The sequence below is a fragment of the Hydra vulgaris genome, chromosome 01 (assembly GCF_038396675.1).
Source record: "Hydra vulgaris chromosome 01, alternate assembly HydraT2T_AEP".
NCBI classification, from domain to species: Eukaryota; Metazoa; Cnidaria; class Hydrozoa; order Anthoathecata; family Hydridae; genus Hydra; species Hydra vulgaris.
The window spans coordinates 16,067,596-16,092,500 of NC_088920.1; the positions used below are offsets into that span (position 1 = coordinate 16,067,596).

General features: G+C 28.5%; 1 protein-coding gene across 1 annotated transcript in view; it reads left to right on the forward strand.

The window, feature by feature from the left end:
* Positions 1–5,114: 5,114 nt before the first annotated feature.
* LOC136075140 (metabotropic glutamate receptor 3-like) overlaps positions 5,115–24,905 on the forward strand; it is a 55,564-nt gene continuing 35,773 nt past the window's right edge. The window contains exons 1-2 of the mRNA XM_065787479.1: positions 5,115–5,233; positions 7,877–8,007. Coding sequence (XP_065643551.1) covers positions 7,914–8,007 — 94 coding nt within the window. The 5' untranslated portion in view covers positions 5,115–5,233; positions 7,877–7,913. The remainder of the gene's footprint in view (positions 5,234–7,876; positions 8,008–24,905) is intronic.

Here is a 24,905-nt window from a genome sequence, read left to right on the forward strand (position 1 = left end):
CATGCTAAGGAGTGGATAGCTTAAACCTTACAAACATAAATGATGCTGACTCATCTGATGAAGATAAAAATGACACTTACGCGAATGGAACTGTCAATTGTTCAGATGAAGAGCTAATATGAACAATTTAAAATCAAATATTTTAAATTTTGAGATAATATAATTATGATAATTTTTTAACAATTTGAAATACGATGTAGTTAAGCTATAGTTCAAAATACGATGTAATATAAGTTTAAAGTTTCCAATTTCTTTATTTAATATTTGTATACATAATAGCATTTTCTTCCGAGAAAATTTCTCAAAGACTTGTATAACCGTGGGTTTACTAGAAACAATTACTAGTTGTATAGTTGTATAATTGTATAAAATTTTTGTCAAAACAAAATTGTATACAAATCTGGTTAAAACAAAGTATACTTTGTATACCGATACGTATAAAACTTTGTATAGCGATAAGTATAAAACTTTGTGTACCGAAATGTATAAAACATTTATTCAAAACTCATTTGGCATGCTACATCTTTGTTTCCTCAATAAAAAATTACAAGACACAAAAAATGTTTTTAAAAGTGATATACAAACTTTCATATTTTAGTTTGGGTGCTGTTTGGGCAGCCATCTTGGATATTAAGAACAACTTTTTTTTTTACAAAATGAAAATTGTGAAAAATTAATTGCTTGACCTGAGGCCGTATTCTCATCTTTCCGTTAAACTTAACGGAGCGTTAGTAAAAAACTTATTATTAACTACACTAATAAAAAAATTCTTTAAAAATATAATTTTTTAAACATAAATGTTTTATTTTGGTATTAGTATTATTTAAACGAATTTATAGAAATTTTGGTCGTTTCTTTACTTAGAAATATTGTAATGAAGTTTTAGACAAAAGCTCCGTTAAGCTTAACGGAGAGGTGTGAATACGGCTGCTGAAAAACATAATACTTGACGCAAAGTTGTACTTCAGTTTGATCAACAAGCTGACAACCATTTTGTTTCTTCATAAAACTAAAAAGCTCAGAAAGTATTTTCTTGACCACATAAGCAAAATAGTAGACACAAGAATCATGTTTCTAAGTGATCTACAAGCTCAGATATTATAAACTACAATGTGGATCTTGGACGCCATCATCAGACGACTCTTTTTTTTATCAATTTTTTTATGAGAAAGTTTTTATGAGAAAGTTTTTATGAGAAAGTTTTTATGAGAAAGTTTTTATGAGAAATTTTTTTTGAGAAAGAAAGATTTAACTGAGGAAACCAATCGTTGAAGATTAGCTGTGCCTGATGGTATATTGCTATATTATGTTGTGTGAAGAAGCAGATAATACATGCATTTCTTCTTTGTGCAATTTAATGATGAACCGTCAGAATCTTATCAGTTAAATACCAAAACTACATCTAATAAATATGAACGAAGGTCGTAGTATTACACTTTTTTATTTTTAATTTTGTTATTTAGGTGCCCCAAGAAGACCTAACGGTCTTGTCACAGAGCACCGCGGAAGTGTATGTAACTAGGAAGTTAACACCTCCTTCCTTACCGTGACTTTCAAACGTATTCTTTAAAAACTATTGTAATTTGTTTTTTCCAAGGCCTGAAATGTAAATAAAACAAAAACTTTTGATACTTAGTATTTAATAAAAAAAGGTCTATAGCAACTGCTTTCAGTTAAATTGAAATAATAACACTGCATATGGTTAATATAATAAAAGAAAAACAGTATCATTTTTCAAAGTATTTTTTATACATCTTGTTGTTTATTTTTATTTCTTCCTGTTTTTTATTATTTTAAAAAACTTACCTCCATTTTATGACGTCATCTGCACGGGGGATAGGCCTATTAAAAAGTACGCTATGACTAAAACTAACTCTAACTTCCACTCCTTATTTTTTGACTTATTTTATCTCTATAAAAATACTTATTTTAGCTTTATAAAAACTATAAAAAAAATTTATAAAAAAATTTACTTTTACTTTTTAAATAAAACTTTGTAATCAAATATTATTTTAAAAGGGAGCTTTATTTAGAAAAAAGTTGTGAGATTTTTGTGAGGTTTTTTTGATTTTGTTGTTTGAGTCTCGCTGCTTCGCTGAAAAGTTTACAAAATCAAACTCAAAGAGTGCTAAGGAATCGTCCGCGGTGCCATATTTACTGATGCTAAAATGGCCATTATTCTATTTCTAGGACAAAACTCCAGACGTCTCTCATACCAAGCAAATCACAATTATTCTTGCCTTTGTCTACTTTAGCGTTGATAGAGGATGGGCAGTTGAGGAGCATTTTCTTTAGGTCTAAAATCTTGAAAAAAAGACAAGATGTAGGTAAAACCAAGTCGAATTTGAGAGTTGAAGGTGTAATCTTTCCCTAAATGAAAAACGCAAAATTTGAAAAATCTTACATTAATTTAAGCAAAAACTCGTTCAAGCTTAGGCAACTATATAAAACCTTTAAATTTTGTCAGATATAAAAGCAAAACTGAACGTTCCAAAACAATTAAAAACTTAAGGAAGGAGTTGTTAAACCTATAATCAAGCATTATTAAAACATGTCAATCATATAATCCATGCTCAAAAAAGAGCAATCTTAGCCTAAATGTTAAGTATTTATGATGACATTTGTAATTCTTTGGTGGTTTGTTGGAGTATTTAAAACTTTTTTTCTATATCTAAGTATTATTTATTGAAATTTAATTCATTATTTTTATTTTTGTTTGGTATTTTTTTTTTTTATTTATTTATTATTATTCAGTGATCAAAAAAAAAGAAAAAAAAGAAAATACAATAAATTTATTTAAAGTTTGGTGAAGAAGTGCTACACTAGTTCCCTCTATGCTGAAAAAAAAATACACAGAAGCTACAGATAAAGGAGCAATTATGTCTTTAAAAGTTACTTTGTCATACTGTCTCTGAAAGAATTAGTTGATGGAGCGTTCACTGCTGCTTGGGAAAGCGCATTCCATGGAGCAACAACTCTCTCCGAAAAAAAGTTATGTCGTTCTTCACAATTTTGTACAAGTTGACGTTAAAGTTTTTAGGTACGTCCTCTCAAAATATACTTGGCTTTACTGTTTGAAAGTTTGTGCGGGACAAAAAAATGTTAACGCGTGATTTTAAATTGAAATATAAGACCTGCTTTTTTACGGCGTTCTTCAAGTGTTGTTAGACCGAGCCTTTAGAGTTGATTCTCATAGAACAGGTGTTTAATGGATGATAATGCTTTTTAACTGCAACTACTAAATATTTTTTTGAGCCGTCCTAGCGTTCTGTTTGCAATTAATCGGGCTAACTCTTCATGAATTAATGGTGAGGAATGGCTTTTGTAATGATGCCAGGAGTTTCTAGCAGGTTTGAGACGCAACCCTTGCGATAAACTAAGTCGTCCTGCTTTGGAGTAGTTAAGCCATTAGCAATACAGTGTTTGTTTAGCAATATTTGTTTGAAAAATACTTTTTATCATTTTGGATGAAATGGATATGAGCAAGAGTAGCCGGTAGTTTGATGCATTTAGTTTACTCCTCTTCCTAAAAATACGCTTTACATTCAATTTTCTCCGCAAGTCAGGAACTACACCAGTCACGAACAAGCACTTTTAGATAAGCAAAATAGGTTTGGCAAAAGAAGCTGCACATTTATAGAGGACCCGTGGGTGTAAACCGTCGTAGCCGGTTGATTTTTTTTTTATCAAGGTGGTTGAAGTACTTTTGTACTATATTATAGAAAAACTTGCTGGTCGACGACACAAATTGCTTCAGGACGACTTTTAAAAGGTGGTATTGGACCTTCGGGATCTAAAACTGTAAATTCAAAAAAAGTTATGCTTTGAACAAAAGCTCTTTATGTGATCCGTAATCATTTTACGGAATTTGGTGATACTAATCATCCTAACGAACTTTATCATTGGAAATTAACTTAGTGCAAATTATTTCTAATTTAAAAATATAACAAACATAAAAAACTAACCAAAATCATTAATTTTTATTTAGATAAAACTTTGATAAAACCAATCATGAAAAATCTTCAAGCGGACAAATGGTTGTCAAAATGTTTTCGAAGAGAGACTCAAAGCCCTAAAAAGCTTTCTTTAATTTGCTTACTCATTTGACGGCATTGTAAGACAAGATAAAGTTCTTTATAGAAATATAAAAGGTATATAGCCTTATATAGCCTATATATATATATATACACACACATTTTAAAGTAGTATTACACTTTATGTACATATATAAATAGCAAATCTCTTTTTTTTAAATAAAAACTTTGCTGGAATTAATAGATCATTAATGATCTATTAACTATTTTTTTAATGCATTAAATATTATATATTAGATTATTAGTTAATCTTTTGAATAAAACGGTGTCATTATAATCTACGGTGTTAAATGATATTAACAGTGCTTAATGACTGCTTTAACAGTGCTTAATGACTGCTCAAAATATTATACTCATAATATAAAAATACAACTATATATCTTGTTTCAAAATGTTCATAAGTATGAATAATTAAAAGGGTTGTCTAACCCCCTTACGAAACTTTACTAAAAAATTAGTCGGCAAATTTGTACCTGTAGTTGTCAAGTTTGAACCTTTTTGGCGACAAAGCGGCAAATGTTAATAAGCAAGAAATACTAATTTTGCTAAAGATTATTTATTATAAATATTTTTAACTATCTTTTTTATTTTTTTTGGTAACTTTTAGAAAAAAAACAAAATCTGCGCATATCTTTTTTTTTTCACGTGAAGATTAAAAGCGTGACCACCTTTAGCGTTCTCTTCAAACATGATTTTAGTCGAAAACATATTTTTAACACCTGTGCAAGAAATTTGTGCTGAACCTCAACCATGTGCATGACCCACAAAAATAAAAGCAAAAAATTTATTTTTATCTAAATTTTTATATTTTTAATTAAAAATTGTTTCTCGCAATATAGGTTAAAACGTTATATAAATTCTTAACTACCCAACCCTAAAAAAACAACAACAAACACATGCAACAGAAAAAAATACGAACAACAAAATGCGTAGTATCGTCAATCGGTATCATTGAAATTAAACTTTCAATTAAAAACAAAAAGATCAAAAGATTATTCCAGAACGCGCTTTTTCTGTACTTATTTAAGTGAGCAATTTAAAAAATTCTTATTGGGAAAACGCAAATTGAAGTGTGCTTTGCAAACAGTGCAAAATCAGTTTTGTGAATAAAAACATTGCAGAGAAAAAAAGTTTAAAGGGTAAATTTTTTCTGAATTTCATTTTGTTCTTGAGTTTTCAGTTTAATGTACAAGCCGCTAAGCATCCTAAACGCGTGTTTATACACCGTTGCAAATGTAATTGCAATGCTAAATGATGTTTGAGAAACAATCAAAAGCAGCGGTTTTGAGCACGTTCTTTGCGATAAGTCTTTTGACTAAATCGTTCACTCGCTTCGCTAAGCTTTCTAAATAGTCGTTTTTTCTTTAATTTGATGATTTTATTATTTCACTTTGGCTTAAAAACGTATCTAAAAGTATTATTTGAAGTATATATTTTGCAAAAAAAAAATAAAAATATTTTAGGCATTTAATATTTGTGCGGTAGCGGTTTTGTTTGTTATGAACTAATACGAGCTTTAGATTTTTTAGCATGCTGCGCATTGTTTATCGACCTATAATAGCAATACAATTTTTTCAAACAAATATGGTTTTTTCACTTTAAGGAATTCAATTTTTATCTGACAAAATACTTTAGTATTTTTTTTGTTTGTTTGATCAAATTATTTTCGAATTTTAAGTCTTTGAACGACAAAATTAATTTATTCTTCTACTTAGAGGGCTTTGATCATTGTTTTTTCAGAACTCCAATAAAAAGTATTTTTTGTCTCCTTAGAGTTCCCGCGAGTTTTGCTAATTATTTTTTTCAGGACTCCAACAAAAAATAGTAATAGTAACCTTGGAGATATTTTGCGCATTTATTTTCTAGCCAGCTTCGTTGTTTTCAATTCCCATTTAAATTTTTAATCCTCTTTATTTTCATTGGCATGATGAAAAGTTAGGATCTATTTTTTAAACAGATGAAAATCTTCAATATTTTATCGACATTTATGATGCAATTTTTATAATTATTACCCAGCCGGCACAAACACGTCTTTAAGACGTTTTTCTTCGCATCTAAAATGTAAACACTTTTAGATGTCTAAATTCAGATAAATATAAGACTTCTATGAGTTGTCATCTTTTAGACGGCTTGAGACAGCTATTTTTAGTCATCTCAAATATAAATACAATTAGATGTTTTAAAGTTATCTGAATTTAGACGTCTAAAGGTGTTAACATTTTAGATTCCAAAAACACGTGTTTGTGCTGGCTCGGTATTTGTATGACATGTTTCGGCATTTTTTTTGTAAATTCATTATTTAACTTTTTTATTTAAAAAGAGTCACTTAAAGAAACTTATTAAACATCATCTAATGAAAAGCTTGTTTCCAATAAGGGATCAGATACCGCTGAGATTTCAAACAGAATCACATTGTTCCAACTTCTTTAAAATAGGCTTTGTAGCATTTACTTATTTTTAGACATGTGTTTTTCTTTTAGCGAAGGTTTGTAAAATGATACAGTTGTTGCGCCAATTATGTTTCTTACAGGTTGTAGTAACAAACATTCGGAATCGATAAATATAAATTATAGCATGAACTTTTTGTTATGTTTGTTAGAATCTTCTGTTCTTCCGTTTGTAATTTTCTCACTAATATTATACCCAGCAAAGCGCTGCAACCAAATTAATTTCACCTGACCGAAGCTCTACTTACAGCAGATTTTTATAAAACTATTAACAATTTTTTTTTAAATTGTAAAAATTTACTCAAGTGATTAGTTAAACAATAGAACGCGTTGCAGTACCACTACGGCAGGAAGAATGCAACGGTTGTAAACTTGACATTTTATAATATTAAACCAAAATAAACAATCTTTTTAAAGAGTTAAAAATTGTTTGCAAATTTATTTGTTTTTATAAACAACTCTTATCTTGTTTAAAAATAAAATACAAACAAATAAATATTCTGCTAAAATAAATATTCTGCTAAATTATTTTGTCAAAAAGATTTTTTTTTCTTTTTTTGTGACTTTTATGACTAGTGTGTGAAATTTAAGAACTCCATGACGTTAAAATTTTTTAGCAGGATTATTATCCCTCCCTTTAACTAATTATACGATCATCTATAAGATACATGTGTAGAAAGGAAAAGAAGGTATGTTAATGACATATATATAAGTCTGAGAAGGAGGGGTTATGTAATGGAGGCTGAAGTAATGAAGGCTAAATAAAATAAAAATTATTTTAAAAATAAAAGCTATATTTTTATAAATGTAGTTTGAAAATAAAGTTTTAATTTAAAACAAAAAAATGTAGGTAAAATATCGTTTTTAATTAAAAATAATGAAAAAACAATTAAAATTATTTTTCATTCACACAAACGTAAACTCTTTTAACCAAACTTTTATTAATGTAAAATTCTTTCAAACGTTTTTGGAAGTTTGCCAGCCTGCCCAAAATGGTAAACTTTAAACGTCATTATTTGGGTTTGGGTCTAGAAACTAAAAACTTAAATCTGCGGTTTTAAACCAAAATTTAAATCTAACATATCAATAATTTAAATCTAACATATATATATATTTATAAATATATATATTTATAAATATATATATTTATAAATATATATATTTATAAATATATATATTTATAAATATATATATTTATAATTTGATAGTTCTATTACTTTAGTTTGTGCGAAAAAATTAAAAAAATGGAAAGTTTTACAGTTTATATTTATTTTTATCAACAATAAAAAATTATGATAATATAAACATACAATTATGAACCTTTTATACCTTTAGATTCAAAAGTTTTATTTTTTCTTGAAGAAAAACAAAGATGCACAAAAAGATTGGTTTAGCGGTATGTTTAAAGGTGTCAATTTTCCTTATTTTGGTATCCGAATCTCACGTTTTTGCGGAGGTGACAAGGGGTATAGTTTTATTGTCTAACATTAAAAAATGTATAAAACTTTGTAAATTAACTGTATATTCTAGCCTTTTACTTGTGGCCGTAAACGACAGGGGTACTAAAAAGATATTTTCCTACTTTCCTCAACTATTTAAAAAAATTATATATATTTTTAAATTAATGCAAGTAATAGCAAAAATACTCCATTTATTAAATCTCCATTTATTACTTCATGCTTGTGCTAAAGTCAGCCGAAATAAAACAAAGCCTCACATCCTATATAGTTAAAAAGTCTTAATTTTAATTAAAAAGCCGTAGTTTATTAAAGCAAAGATAGTAAGAAATAAACATTTAGTAGAGTAATTTTAAAATATATTGAAGCTACATATATTGATGCTGCATATATGTCGATCAGGCAACATCCTATTCAGGTATAAGGTTTTTTTCCATAGAACAATGAATAAATTTCTGCTTAAAAAGGTAAATAGGCAAAATTATATATATATATATATATATATATATATATATATATATATATATATATATATATTATATATATATATATATATATATATATATATATATATATACATATATATATATATAAATATATATATATATATATATATATATATATATATATATATATATATATGTATATATATTATAAATGTATTTATACTATATATGCATATATATTATATATATATATATATAAATATGTATATATATATATTATATATATAAATTTATATATATATATGTATATATAATATATGTATGTATATATATATATATATATATATACATATATATGTAAATATATGTATATATGCATAAATATATATGTATATATGCGTAAATATATATGTATATATATATTTATACATATGCATATACATATATACATATATATATATATATATATATATATATATATATATATATATATATATATATATATATATATATATATACATGTATATATATAGTATACATAGGTATATATGTATATATATAATGTATATATGCATATATATATATGAATTTATATAAATTTATATATATGCATGTATGTATATATATATATGTATTTATATATGTATATATATACGTATATATATACGTATATATATATATATACATATATATATATATATATATATATATATATATATATATATATATACATATATATATATATATATATATATATATATATATATATATATATATATATATATATGTATATATATATATATATATAGATACATATATAAATATATATATATATATATATATATGTATGTATATATTTATATATATATATATATACATAGATATTCATATATATGTGTATATATATATGTATAAATGTATATATATATGTGTATATATATATGTATAAATGTATATATATATATGTATATATATATATATATATATATATATATATATATATATATATATTTATATATATATATGTATATATATATAAATATATGATAAAGTTTCTTTGAATTTGAACTTGAATTTGTGTCCAATCACAACCAGGCGAGGTTGCAGTACTTTTAGATGTTTTAGATAAAACTCGAAAATTTATATGTTTATACTTAGTCAAATATAGATGATTTGCAAAAAATTGCTGAAATTATAGCCTAGGAACAAAAAAGCCCATAGCTTTTTGCCCCTCTTCCCAAAACATGAGAGCAACTCGTTAATAAAGTTTTATTTCACTATTTTCAACTTAGTTTATATTTATCGATGAATATTAAGTTTATTGTATTTTTCTAAGCGTTCAAAAATTATTATCGTATAAATTTTAAACCCCTTTTAATTTGAAGGGGTTACAATCTCTTTTGCGAATCCATGTCGCAGTGAAAAAAGCAAACAAATACAAATATTCGTAGATGCTGGTATCAAGCTTGTAGATCTTTGATAAATTAGAAAACTATTATTTAGAGTGTTTATACCATTAATTAGTGTGTTTATAGTTAAAATATTTAGTTAAAAAATATATAGACAAATGGATAAAAAGAAAATAATATATTTTGGCTCTTTTATAAGTTAGTGATAAGTAAAAAAGTTGATGTAAATTATAAATGCGGTATGACGCTCTTCTCATCAACCGTAAGAAGTAGTATCAAAACACAAGCACTTTCGATGTGCCGATAGAAAAAGTTAGGTTGCAAACGCCTGTCAGCAGCCAAGATATAGTAAATTTTTTTATTTAATGTCATGTTAAAACTCTTGAATTTTTTTATTTTATGTCGTCATACTAAAAGTTTTATTTCCAAATTTATGTTTTTAAAGACTTATGTTTAATCTTTACGTGATTTAGCCGTGTTGAGCCTCTGAGCTTCGAGAACAAGAAATGCTCACTTGCAAAAATAAATTATGCCCACCAGCTTATTTGCAGAGATAAAGTATTGGCACAAAAACCTTTCTTAAAATGTTTACTTTTCGGCTGCGGTTCAGCATTAAATAAAAACAACTATTTAAATAACATGATGTCCGACTACTTAGAATTCTGTAGGTTTTACTAAAAACACAATACAAGTTTTTCATTTAATAGTGTCCACATTAATTATAAAACAAGTATAATATTTTAAAACAATTAAAAATTTTTTTTAAAAGTTTATTAAAAAATTTTTTTTAAATGATTATTTACAAAATCTTGTCTGACAAGTTGTTTTTTATCTATGGTAGAAAGGATAATCAAGAAATACTAAAATACTAACAATTGCTATAATGCTTATGAAATAATAAAGCGAAAATTTTGTGTTAAAAAAAAGATCATTGCATTCGCAATACAATCACTAGATCGATTAAAAATATGATAATTACGCAATACCATCATAAATCCAGCAGCAATGGCGCAGTCGTTATAGCGTTTGCTTTGAAGCAAGAGATCCAGGTTTCAAGGCGACCTCTGGGCATATTTCGCGTCATTGGTAAGAAAGGAAGTGAAATGAGGATTTAACTTCCTATTTAATGTTTGAAATAAATTAAGTAAGGATATTAAAAGTAATATGTAAGGATAATAAAATTAGTAAGTAAGAATAATAAAAACAATAATTAAGAATAACAAAAATAATAAAAGATATATAAAAGAAAACTATAAAGTTTCTAAGGTTAAGTTATTTTTTGTTAGAGATTTTAAGAAAAATTTCTGCATGAAAATTCTCTCAACAGCGTCATCAGATTTAACACGTTTGCATCGGATGTCTTTTAAGTGCCTAGTATACTTGTTCATAATTGTGCTTTTAAAATTACATATTTAAATTGTAAATCATAAAAAAGCAATTGTTTTAAAATAAAAAATAAAAAAAAGTATGTTTTTAAATACTAAAGACAAAATATTTTAACATAATAATTGTTAGAGATTTGAAAACTGATTGCAAACAAGGTTTAATTGACGATAAAGTAACTTTACAATTCAAAAATTTGTAGTCATATTTTTTTTATTTTCACAAATTTTACATAAAATTTATACTTTGATATTTGTTGAGAATTTTTTTTATGATGATTTTTTAGTAAAAATATGTTTACTTTAAAGTTTTAAGTCTAAATTTAATAAAACTTTTTGTGTTTAACTTTTTGCTATTTTAAACCTAATCTACCTCACTGTGCACCAGAACCACCATAAAACCCAACTAAAGACCCACCATCATAACCAACCATAATTCACCATAATACCCATCTTGAATAAAATTTGATTATTAATCAAATCATATGCACTAAAAATACATACAAAAAATTTTGCTATTCAGTTTAAACCCCCCTCAATTTGAGGGGGTTGTAATTTTTATATGGTCATAATTTTTGAACGCTTAGAAATAATACTATGAAACTTAAAAATTATCGATGAATATAAGTCTAGTTGAGAATAGTACAAAAAATATTTTATTAACTTGTTGCTCTCACGTTTGGGGCATGTGTAGCAAAAATTTTGGGGCTTTTTTGTTCCCAGCCTCCAATTATCGCAATTTTTTGCAAACTCTCATTATTTGAAATAAGTATAAACATATAAATGTTTGGAGTTAGCTCCATGTCCGGAAGTTAGTTATCTCAAAGATCAAAAAATGCTGGATCCGCCCCTGATTTGTATAGCTGGTTGGGGTTATACAGAAAAAATTATTAAGGAAATTAGTTTAACGCCTAAAAAGAAAAAGAAAAATCAACGAAGATTACAAACTATATTTCATTAAGTTTCAAAAGCTTAACAAAATGATTGGCCATTGTTGTTTACCAATCGAATTCTTCGCCTCTCAAATGTCTGTATATCCGAACAAGCTTTTAAGCTCTATCACTCCCTAACCTATTTCTTAACTTGCTCCACACAATACCAAAAGTAGAAAACACTCTTTCTATGGAGCCAGTGCTTGCAGGACAACTATGAAGAGATTGAAAAAATTTTGCAAACCCTTCTGGCAGTGGTAAAGATTTTTGATTCAGCCTTTGCTTCAAATCTATTATACCCCACCATCTTTCACTTGAAGTTATAGAAATAATGTTATAGTTAAACATGTGCGGTGGAAAAGTAGTTGTGACTTTTAGCCTGAAATCATAGTATCCAGCCACGTATTCATTGTGCCTATCACTTAGCCAAGCTTCTGCAGCAGCTTCTTGTTCAATGCTTAAAGATTTTCCTAAAATTAAAGAATATTGTATTCCTGCTTTATATATTAAAAATGAGAAATGTAAATATATGGATATTATATCATAAATTGTGTCTGGAGTCTAGAATCAGCTAATGTCTTATGTAAGTTATATAAGTTAAAATAATGTAGTTTTAAGTTTGCTTCATCAAATTTTAACCCTAATTTCCATATAATATGGCTTCAGGTCTTCATCCTTCAGGAGGGAAAACCAAATTTCACATGCATCTGACAATGGTGTTGAGTCACTTTGTAGCTATAAATATAACTTCTTTTTTTAAATATCTTTGCAAATATTTAAACAGTGTATTGAAGCCACAGTTTAAAATATTTTAATGAATAACAATTTTGCTTAAAATATCTACGATTTTGCTTTACATAAGAACTAGTTTAATTAGTTGATATATTAACATAATTCACTGAATAAAAAAGTACAAAAAAATTAAACTGTAAAATTAAAATAATATATTATAAACAATACTTACTCACACGTGGTTGGTGATGGTTTCGGAAGTATTTGTTAACTTCAATTAAATGTGCCTGAAAATTTGGTGTCACATGCTTCTCAACTAAATTTAAGTAATGAGCTGAGCATCCATATGTAAGTAACAACGGATATTCCTCTTTAAGAACTTCTTTCATCTTTTTCATTTTGTTTTCATTATCTGTACAAATGGCAAATACCTGTTGGAAGTAAAGAAATATTCTTATATTTTTAGTTAATTTAAATTAAAGTAAATACTATGTACATAAATACAACATACAGTATTATTATACTTACATCTTGCTCATAGACCTTCTTGATGTGTTATTTTGTTTGAATGGCTAATTGAGCACAATATTCTGAAGTTTTTTTTTCACGTCCTGCATCTATAGCGGTGATTAAAAATGGGGTCTTTCCATTATGTACACTGTGAGCAATAATTGGATCATTTCTGACACTGCTCCAACCATCTTGTATCAATGTAATAGTACTCTTATTATTAGCATTTTCACTTTTCATAGATACAACTACCTCATCATTCACTTTAACCAGTAACTCTCCTGAAAGTTTCTTCCGGTTCGGAGGATCATTTGTTAATTTTTTGAGACCAGGTCTCAAAAAATTAACACAATTTTTAAATTCTCTATTTTCTACAGCATTAAATGGAATATTGCATGCAAAAAAAAATTTGGCAACTTGCAAGTCAAAAACATCCTTCTGGTCTGAGCTTGTTCTTGAGATGTAGTTTTTTATTAACTTTTGTTTTTTATATGGGGTTGATGTTGAACCTGAGTAGCTACTCTCAAAGACACCAGAAGTGCTTAATGCTTCAAAAGATTCTGAAGTAACTGGGCTAACAAAATTACACAACAAGTTTACCGATGTCTGAGATAATACTTGGCCATCATTCAAAATAAAATTCTTATTTCGTTCTGCATTATCAGCAGATGGGTTTTTTTTTTTTTACATTTTTTTAAATGAATTTTGATTTTTTTTTTTTTTTTGGCTATTAATAATTTCATTGCAATAATTGCACTGGCACTGCAGTATTACTTTTCCAGAAACAGTTTTTGATAACTTAGTCACGTCATTCCATTCATCTGCAAGCTTTCTCCCAGATCCAGGAGCCATAATATATGTTCTTATTAAAAAAATGTTTTTTTTCTGAAAATAAATTCTATTATGATTAAAATATAAACAAATAATGTCAACTAGTTAATAAATCAGGAAATTCCGACACAATTTGCAGTTTTAAAAGTCATAACATAACAACATATTCTCCTAGACTAGTCCAGGAGCTCCAAAATAATTTAGAGACTCAAGGTACTTTGGCAATAAAAAATAAAAACATGTCGGGTAAATGAACTATAAATTTAGAAATTTAACTTTCCTTTCTGGAAATTTTTATTTCATAATAACGGTGAGTTTTGAAAAAACCTAAAAAAAACCATAAATCCCAAAAAAACTCATTTGGGTTGGGTTTTTTCCAGATCAGGTTAGTTTAAGGATGTGGACTTAGCTGAATGACGAGTCAAGCAAGAATGACTTATGGTTAATAGAAGTAGAATGTAGAAAAAAGTAACAGATGCAATTTTACGATGATAGGATAGAGTGTCAAGCTTGGAAAATAAAGCTGGCCTTACTACATTTACGATGCATTTTTGGACCTTGCCTATAATAGGAAAACATCAATAGATTAACCAGCCAATAAATCAACAGTGTTCCATACAGAGAGGTATAAGAGGTTTTTCAATTTCCAACTTATGATTGGTCCATCTTTATTCAACGAAAAACAGTAACCTGATATACTATATTTGTCTTATAAAGTTGAAAGCCGATCCATATCACGGAAAGCATACAGTCTTAACTCGTCAACTTTCAAAAAGTTAAACAATAGTTCAAAGTATGCCTAATACACCGAAATACCTGCTTAATCATAATCCAATAACCACTATCCAGTTTTGATATATTCTGAGATAATCTGGCATTAACATAGTATTATAATTTAGGAACTTGCTGATATAGAGTTGATCTTTGTTTGCTATCGTAAAAACCAAATTTATGTTGAATATTCTGCAAAGTAATATGATTAATTCTTAGTTACACAATAATGAGCCGTTTTTAAATTGTCTACTTAGTTTCTTTTTCATTTTGACTAATTGATCATTTGAGTTGACAGCTATCATCGTTTCATCAGCTCATACAAGAATAGTTTCTATTTCAGTATTCAATGCTCTTTTATAGAGGTTTTAAGTTGAAGTTATTTTTACTTCAGATTTTTTTTAACCACTCTTTCGAGCAGGTTGACATGAAATAGAAATCGTTGTAAACGAATTAAAAACCATATCTTTTTTTATTTTTTGACCATTTTTCTGAATATTAAAACAACGTTTAATAAATGAGGGGGTCCTCAACTTTATATGGCTATATCTTTTGAGCGTCAAAATATATTTTGATAAAATTTGAAGCCTAATTACAATTTATGATGGGATTCAAGATAACATTTTGTTTCGTTTAAAAAATTACTTTCCCTCAACCCTGGGGATGCGGGGGCGTTTTTCAAGGGTTTTTCTACTCTTTGTTGTTGATGCAAATCACGTGGTTTGCGCCTGAAATCGAAGTTAATTTTATTTAGAGACTAATTAAAAATGATCTAATATCAAATTAATGGCATAAACACGATAATTTAGACAAACTTTTCAATTACGTCAATTACGTCAACTACGTCAATTACGTAAATTACGTCAATTGCCTGATAATTTGTTTAAATTAAACTATTTGTTAGAGTATTGATTTACAAAATTAAAAAAATCTAATCCAGAAAATACTAAATAAAAACTTTTTTATACAAAATGAGCCTGCAAAAAGCAAGATCTCATTCATAAAATAGGAGATGGATATGTTTCTGTTGTGTCGATAAAGACAAAAAGTGTCTATCTTTGGAGAAGAATGATTCATTAACTCATCAAAGACTTTATACCCTGGATTCAGTCTGAGCCTAAGTTCTCATCCGTCTGGAATATGCGGGAGGTGCAAGACAAACTTATATTTAAAACAGAAAGGTAAAGCTATTAGCTGTGGAGACTTCCTGGATAAATACTCGTGATTAAGATAAAAAGTTGGGAAGAATTAAACAAAAAGATGGCAACTACAATTATGCCATTTGCTGCCTAGGGGAGTGTACTAAAAGTAGTAGTACACATAATCTTTCTGAATTCACCTACGTAGAATCTAAAAACATTACATTTGAAAAAAGAAATTTATTTTGCTCAGAACGCTGTCAAATTGTTGGTCCTGGTATTCGACATCCTTGCAGCAAAAAAAAAAAAAAACTGTTCAAAATCATAACGCCTTAATTACTTCAAAGAATCAAAATATCGCTAACAGAGTTGTTTCTTGTACGCTAAAAAAATATCTGTTGTTGGTAATAGTAAAAAAAATAAAACTTGCAACAAGAGGAAAAGCTCTTCCTGTTAAAGTATCAGAGACCGATCACCTATAAGGCATATAAGAAACGAAACAATCATGAACTTGAAGATAAATCATGATCTTCCTATTGTGCAGTGTTCGGAATAATGGAAGAGATAAGAAAAGAGGTTGGACAATCTGGAATATAGGAGAACACCTATGCTGATGTTACGAACAGGTCACGCTACTTGAATAAATTTGACAATATGATAAAATTTCAGCTCAAGATCGGTAAAAACTTTTTAGAAAAAGATATTGTTTATTGTACTGATCTATCTATGCTCGTGACTGAAGTTTATTCCTTCAGAAAAATTGATATTTTTTATTCTGTTGTACGTGTTGGTATTGATAGAGGGCAGGGATCTCTAAAGATTGTCATAGACGTGTTTGACCCATCAGTATCAGATTTTAAACTAAGAAACCAGAAGTACACTGGGTCAACAAAGTTTGGCTTAGGCATAGTTCGAAACATAGAAGAGAATCATCACAATTTGAAAACACGTTTTTAACTCCTTCAACTCAATCAATTGAAGCTTACCTTGGCTTCTGACCTCAAATTGATCAATATCATCATTGGATTATCAGTAAATATCTTAAATTTTATATTTTAAATAAGCAATACCTATAAGTTATTTTCTATAACCAATGGTCGCGGTGGAAAATACTCGTGTTGCTAATGTGATGGGCCGATGGATGAAAAAGGAGTTCAAAGAACTTTCGGATCACTAGCAAATGAACTCGAAAAATACCAATTTGATAACAAACCTCGTATACAGATGCAATATAAAAATGTTACTTATCCATGTCTGTTGGATGAGAAATTGCCGGAAGAAATTATCAACATAGTTCCACCACCTGAATATCATATTTATGAACACCATGTTAGTAAAATTATTTATCTTCTCTTCACTGATAAAAATTTGATGGAGTTTCTTGAAAAGAAAACGGTTATCAAGCATGGCTATAATGGTGGTGGTTTTGATGGACCTAACTGTGCCAAAGTTTTAAGATCATTTGAGGAAATTACACTTTATTCTCCAATTGTATATCTGGAATGTATTGAAACCCTGAGGAGGTTTAAAGAAGGTATTTCATTGTTTTTTAAATTTTTTTAACACTTCTTAAAACGTTTTTAATTCAATGAGTACAGATAGGGGACAATTGACCTACCAGTCTAAATAAAATTAGGAGGCACAAATATGTTTATACAATTATTTTCAGCAAGTTAATTTTGGTTAAATTTTGTTTGATTTAGTAGCTGAATGCTGTTTTGGGATGAAATTCGATATATCCTACAAAGAAAAAATAGACAAATTTGAGGAGTTCATGCTTCAATTAAAAGTATATGTCCATGATGTATTCGCAATGAAGATTTCACTTGGATGGAAGTTTCACATAATCAAGTTCTATCTCGATAGGCAGAAAATTCCGCTCGGTATTACATCAGAACAAACATGTGAAGCAGTGCATAAAAACTTAAACAAAACACTGAAAAGGTTCGTTGTGTATAAGAAAAACGTCCATCACGGTGAAAATCTAAGAGCTATTGTTGTTGAATACAGTTCAACGAGATTGTAAAGAGTTTTTCAAGTATATATTTAGATTAAAAAAATACTTATTTCTTTTTCATTTTTGTAACATTATAATTTTGAAAATACTGTTTGTGGCATTTCATTTGTCTGATTTTGTTATCGGAGATTTATTCATGGTTTGTGTGTGTCAGTAGAGATGGAAAATTTGTTGCATTCCTAATAGATTTTTGACAAGATGATAATTGCAACCATTATTTTGCTAATATTCATTAAAATGAATACTTCTTTGCTAAAAATCACGGCAGTCAGATCACAGGGGCAGAAATATCCTTGAAAAATTACCCCTATATCCCCTGGTTGAGGGAAATTATTTTTTGAAAAACAAAAATTATTTATCTTGAATTTAAACATAAATTGCAAATAGGTTTTAAATTTTATCAAAATATATTTAGACGCTCAAAAGATACAGCCTCATAAAGTTTAGGACCCACCCATTTTTTGAAGGTTTTAAATATTTAGAAAAATGGTCAAAAAATGAAAAAAGATGCGGTTTTTAATTCGTTTCCAACGGTTTCTATTTCATGCCAACTTGCTTGAAATAGAGGTTAAAAAAATTCTAAAGTAATAGTAACTTCAACTTAAATCCTCTAAATATAAGCGGTGTATTACTTTAACAAAAGCGGTGTATTACTTTAACAAAAGCGGTGTATTACTTTAACAAAAGCGGTGTATTACTTCTGTTAACAAAAACACATGCATCAGTATTTTTTTTTGTATTTTTTGTATCTGTATTTCTTTGAGAAAGTCACTTAAAACATGTTGCCAATTTCTACCACTTTGTTTTAAATCATAAAGGGTTTTTTTAATTTCCATACTAAATGCTTGTTGTTGTGGGTTTTTTCATAACCATGAGGTTGGTTGACAAAAATTTCATGTTCTATAGATACAAATAGATAAGCACTTTTAGGATCCATTTTATGTAAAATGACGTTATATTGGATTGAAAGTTGCATTATAACTCACCATTACCGTAGCTGAAATAGTTTCTAAATAATCAATCCCTTGAACTTAGAAGTAGCCTTTTGCTGCATATTTGGCTTTGTATATATTCGGGGCGAACGTACACCAGTTTTGGTATGGGTATGGGGGTATGGGGCGCCTAAAAATGTTTTACTTGGGCTTTTTTTTTAAAATACGAAAAAGTTTAGGTTTCAAATAAATTAATAAATAAATAGTTTTTTGTTTATTTTAGTTCTTTTTTTTTTTATGACAATTTTTTTATTTTCATTTAAAATTGTCATTTGGTTACAACGGAACGATAGATTTGAAAAAATGAATTTAAACTTATTACGATACTCTATCTAAAGACAGTGGAATGTATGCCAAAAAACGTTTTTTTGAAAGATAAAACGATTTTAGAATATTTATTCAAAATAAGCTTTTGCTTGTTTATTATTAATAAAACAAATTTTTTTATTACATTTGAACCACTCCATCAGTCCCCGCAATGAGCCCAAAATTCATTTTTAGACCATTTTTGAGTTTTGTTTTAGTCAAATCAAAGCGGCGACTTTTTCCGTGGTACAATTTTGAAAAATTTTTGGGGCTATTTTGTTCATATGAAAATTATGCAATTATGTAATATGTTGAAAGTATCATTATTATTTTCACTTTAAAATTTACATTTCATAACCTTTTAAAAATTGAACAAGTTGCCTTAACAAGTTTCACAATTCTCTTGCGGCAGTTATTAACTACCTCCAGATTTTTGACATAATTTTTAAACTCCAGACAATAATCGTTCTGATTTCATGTCTCAGTTGGCGTCTTTACCCACTTCAACTCTGCTTTCCTATTATTCAACAGATAAAATATTAAATAACTCTGTTCAGTTATCAGTGAGACCAAGCTGGGAAGATAATCCTGACAATACAATTACAATGTATTTTTATATATAAATATACATGTGTATATATATATATATATATATATATATATATATATATATATATATATATATATATATATATATATATACAGACTAAGCTAAAGTGAGATATTGGATACAGACTAAGCTAAGTGAGAAACTCTTCAAATAAGTTTTACTGAAGAACAGACAACTGGCTTATACATAAACCTGTACGTTATAAATACATTTTGTGAACAAAATATAGGATTGGGACAAATTATTTAATTTGTTAAATTTTAAGCACCTTTCTACAGCTATATGTTCTTTAACTCATTTGTGCAACATTTTGTAACATTTGAAGCCTCTGCTAAATTAGTATTTAAAATATTTATACAGAATTTAAAAAAGCTGCGATGACTTTGTATTGGAATATCCAAGATTTGACGTGCTTAAAACAAGCAAGCAAAAAAACTGGTTTGGTTTTGCGTTTGAATAAAACAGATAATTGGAGAAACAAACCAACACATTCACAAATCCAAGTTCTCCCAAGAGCCAACTATCAACTATGAAACTAATTGTTCTTCTTCTTCTTCTTCTTCTTCTTCTTCTTCTTCTTCTTCTTCTTCTTCTTCTTCTTCTTCTTCTTCTTCTTCTTCTTCTTCTTCTTCTTCTTCTTCTTCTTCTTCTTCTTCTTCTTCTTCTTCTTCTTCTTCTTCTTCTTCTTCTTCTTCTTCTTCTTCTTCTTCTTCTTCTTCTCTTCTTCTTTCTTCTTCTTCTTCTTCTTCTTCTTCTTCTTCTTCTTCTTCTTCTTCTTCTTCTTCTTCTTCTTCTTCTTCTTCTTCTTCTTCTTCTTCTTCTTCTTCTGATAATTCAACAACAAAAATAATGTCTTCTTTGCCTGTGGTAGTTTTCAAACAAAGAAGGTCCAGTATTAGTTCTGCCATGATCAACCATAGCACAGTGGGCCAGAATTCACTTTTACTGGACAAAATTCATGACTAATTTAATATTAGAGCTATATTCACTAAAGTTAGCTTTTTATGAAGGTAATATTTTTTTATTTCGTTGCTATGGATACCTTTATTTTGCTTAGAAGCAACCTATTTTTTTTTCTGCAGATATTTTGTAAGTGCTATATTTATTAAATTTGGCATGAGTACCAATGAGATCACACTTCTTACAAAAGTGATAGTTTTTTAAATTTAGTTGCTATTGATACTTACATTGCTTAGTTACCGATACTTTTCTTAGTTACAATGTGGTAAATCATTATTTGAATTTTTTATCGGATTTTTGACCCACCTATATTGAATAAAAATTGAGTATTTAGGTAAATAATGTTTTAGGAATAATAAAAGCAAAAAATAGTGCAAGAAAACGTTATCAATTTTAAATTACATCAAAAAATTATAAAAGAATAATATCGTTGGAAGATTGTTTAGATAATTGTAAAACATCTGAAGGAAATGATTTATGATTTGTTTGTTGTGATGTTGATTTATGCAGTGATATACAAAAAAAGTGATATACAGTGATACAAATTACAGGATCACTGGAAACTAGGAGTCTGTTGATAAGATCAGTATTTGTTGCTCTTCTGGATGTTTTTTGGCTGAAATTTTCGCGATAAGATTTGAAGTCTTTATTTCTAGCCTCTTGAACATATAGGGCATAATTCCGATGGGTAATGTTAGGCTTTTAATTATGTCATACCCATGTATCAATACTTTGTGAACTGATTGATCCACTTAATACCATGGATAAAGGGACCCATATAGTCTTACAGTGTTAAAACAATAATCCTTGAATTGTGAGCAGTCTATTTCATATTCTGAAGAGAGCGTTACCAAGATAATGTAAAATCTGGATCCAAGGTTTTGATCAATACTCAGAATTTCAGCTGTTTGTTCATATGCTGCAGTTATACGCCTTGAGGTATCATTGCTTGTTCCAGAACCACCACTCTTATGGAAATCAATAACAAGTCCCATTTTGCTATTAAAATCAGTCTGAATCTTTTGTTTAGCTACAAATGCCTTTTCTTTTTGTTCTTTAGATCTTGCTTACCAGTTTCTTGTTTCTTTTTTATATGCAACGTGCAATAACGGGTGATGTGGAAGTTATCGGACAAATCCTAATTTCATTATTTGAGCATAATAATTAGTTTTTGTAGTTTTATGCGTAGGCATAAACGTTCTATAAAATATAAACTTTATTATTTGAAACACAATTATTTAAAATGAGGTTAAATGCAGCTGAACGAGAATCTTTTCGAAAGCGACTAAAAATGTTTTTCGTAAATAAACCTAATATAAAAAAAAAATAAATCGTAAATCATTTGAAACGGAAGGATTTGCTTGAAGTACAATATATGATAACCTAAAAAGAGTTAAAACTGTTCAATCGTTTTCTGATAGAAAGCACCCTGGTCGTCCGACATCCTGGACTAGAGAAAAGAAAGCCGAATTAACGAAAAAAATAGGTATCAAATTCGGAGTAAATCAATCGACAATTGGTCGTCAGTTAAAAAAAATGAATATTAAATATAGAAAACGTAAAAAGACTCCAAAATACACTATAGAACAACAAATAAAGGCAAAGAAAAGAAACAGGAAACTAGTTAACCAACTCTATAACACAAAATCGCTTCTTGCCATTGATGACGAAAAATACTTTTGTTTTGCAGGGGACAACATGCCTGGAAATTCTGGATACTACACAAACAACAAAAAGACATGCCCAGAAAGTGTTCGTTTTATAGGAAAAGAGAAATTTCAAAAAACATTAATAATGTGGATAGCCATATCTGACCGTGGTATGTCCGAGCCATTGTTTCGCACTTCTAAGGCTGTAGCGATCAATTCATCAATCTATATTAATGAATGTTTAGAAAAACGACTTCTTCCATTTATTCACAAGTATCATGGAGACTTTAACTATTTATTTTGGCCAGATTTAGCAAGTTCTCATTATTCTGAAGATTCTCTAAATTGGATGGACCAATATGTCTATTACGTTGATAAAGAATCCAATCCCCCTAATGTGCCTTAAGCACAACCAATTGAAAATTTTTGGCGACATTTGGCACATAAAGTTTACGAGGGAGATTGGCAAGCTTCAACAGAGCAAGTTTTGATTGATCGCATTAAACTAAAACTACAAGAAATTGATATTAAATTTTTACAGTCGCATATGAAAGGCGTCAGAGCAAAATTGAGATCAATTGCAGAAGGTGCTGTTTTTTCATATAAAAAATAATATATTTTTATTAAATGATAAATGCTTTATTTAAAAAAAATAAAATACAGTGGTGGCTCAAAAAGTTAGAGCCACCTCGAAATTTAGACAATATTTGAGTTTCGACTGTGAAATTAAATAAAATACATACGGATGTCCAGTTTTTGTCATTTCGCATTGTTAAATACTTTGTTTTGAACTTATTTTTACAATGACAACACTATTAAGCGGTTTAGAGTGAAGTTAGTTGCATTATTGCAGAAGATGTCACATTTTAGGACGTGTTGTACTGGGCGATAGTTGTGTTTCTGGCGGTTTTTATTTGTTGATTTTATATTTTTACACCAAAGTTTGTTTATTTTACTATTTAACACTTATTATATATTCTATTTACAAGTAAGTTATCATTATTTTTCAACTTTTTTATCATATTTAGGTAAATTTTGCTATTTTTTAAAATAATTGGTGTTTTTAAGGTATGGGCAAAGAGAAAGATATTTCTCCCACAAAACTAGGGCTTATTCAAGGATATTTGTCGAGTGGAAATCATTCCAACAGGCAAATTGCCAAGTGTGTGAATGTTTCCAGAGCAACAGTCGATAGGATTAAAAGAAAACTGGACAATAATCAATCACTAAAATTGAATAAAAGAAAAAATTTTGGACGAAATCGAATTACAACGCCTCGCACCGAAAGAAAAATAAGGGATATTGTGATAGAAAATAGGAGAAAATCGAAAAAAGTGCTTAAGGAAATCATAAACAATAAAGGTATAACAATATCCCTTGCAACACTTCGGAGAAGAATGGCGGAGCAGGGGTTTAAGGCCTGTAGACCAGCCAAAAAACCAAGGCTCACCCTGGCAATGAAGGATAAACGTCTCCAATGGGCTAAAAATCATCGCCATTTTACCACTGATGATTGGGAAAGAGTAAGTACTCAGTTTCTCTTCATAAACACATTCAAATTTAAACGAATACCATATTAAAAAAAAAGAATATAAGTATTTCATCAAAAATATTATCCCAATTTTGAAAATTTTAGGTTTGCTTCTCAGATGAATCCACATTGGAAATTCTAATGGATAATACTAATTTCGTCCGAAGAAGGACAGGTGAAATGTTCAATGAAGATTGTCTTGTGGAGAGGGTGAAGCACCCGCTAAAAATTATGGTCTGGTCAGTCATTAGTAGCCAGGGTACTGGAAGGTTATACATTGTAAAAAATACAATGCGGCAGGACCAGTACATCCAAGTCTTGAAGGAAAGAATGATTCCTCAAGCGATGGAGTGGTATCCGAATGGGAACTTTACCTTCCAGCACGACTCTGCTTCATACCATATGGCAACAACTGTAACAAAGTTTTTAGAGGCTGAAAAATCCATGTATTACCCTGGCCAGGAAACTCGCCCGACCTAAATCCCATAGAAAATTTATGGGAATTGTTAAAGAGGGATATAAGTAAAAATCTTATAACAAATAAAAGAGATTTGATTGAAAAATTAATAAATGTTTGGCACCACAGCGAGGAAATAAAAAAAAATTGTCAAAACCTCATCAAAAGTATGACCAGAAGAGTTGAAGCCGTAATTGCTGCAGAAGGTGGCCACACTAAGTATTAGTGATTTT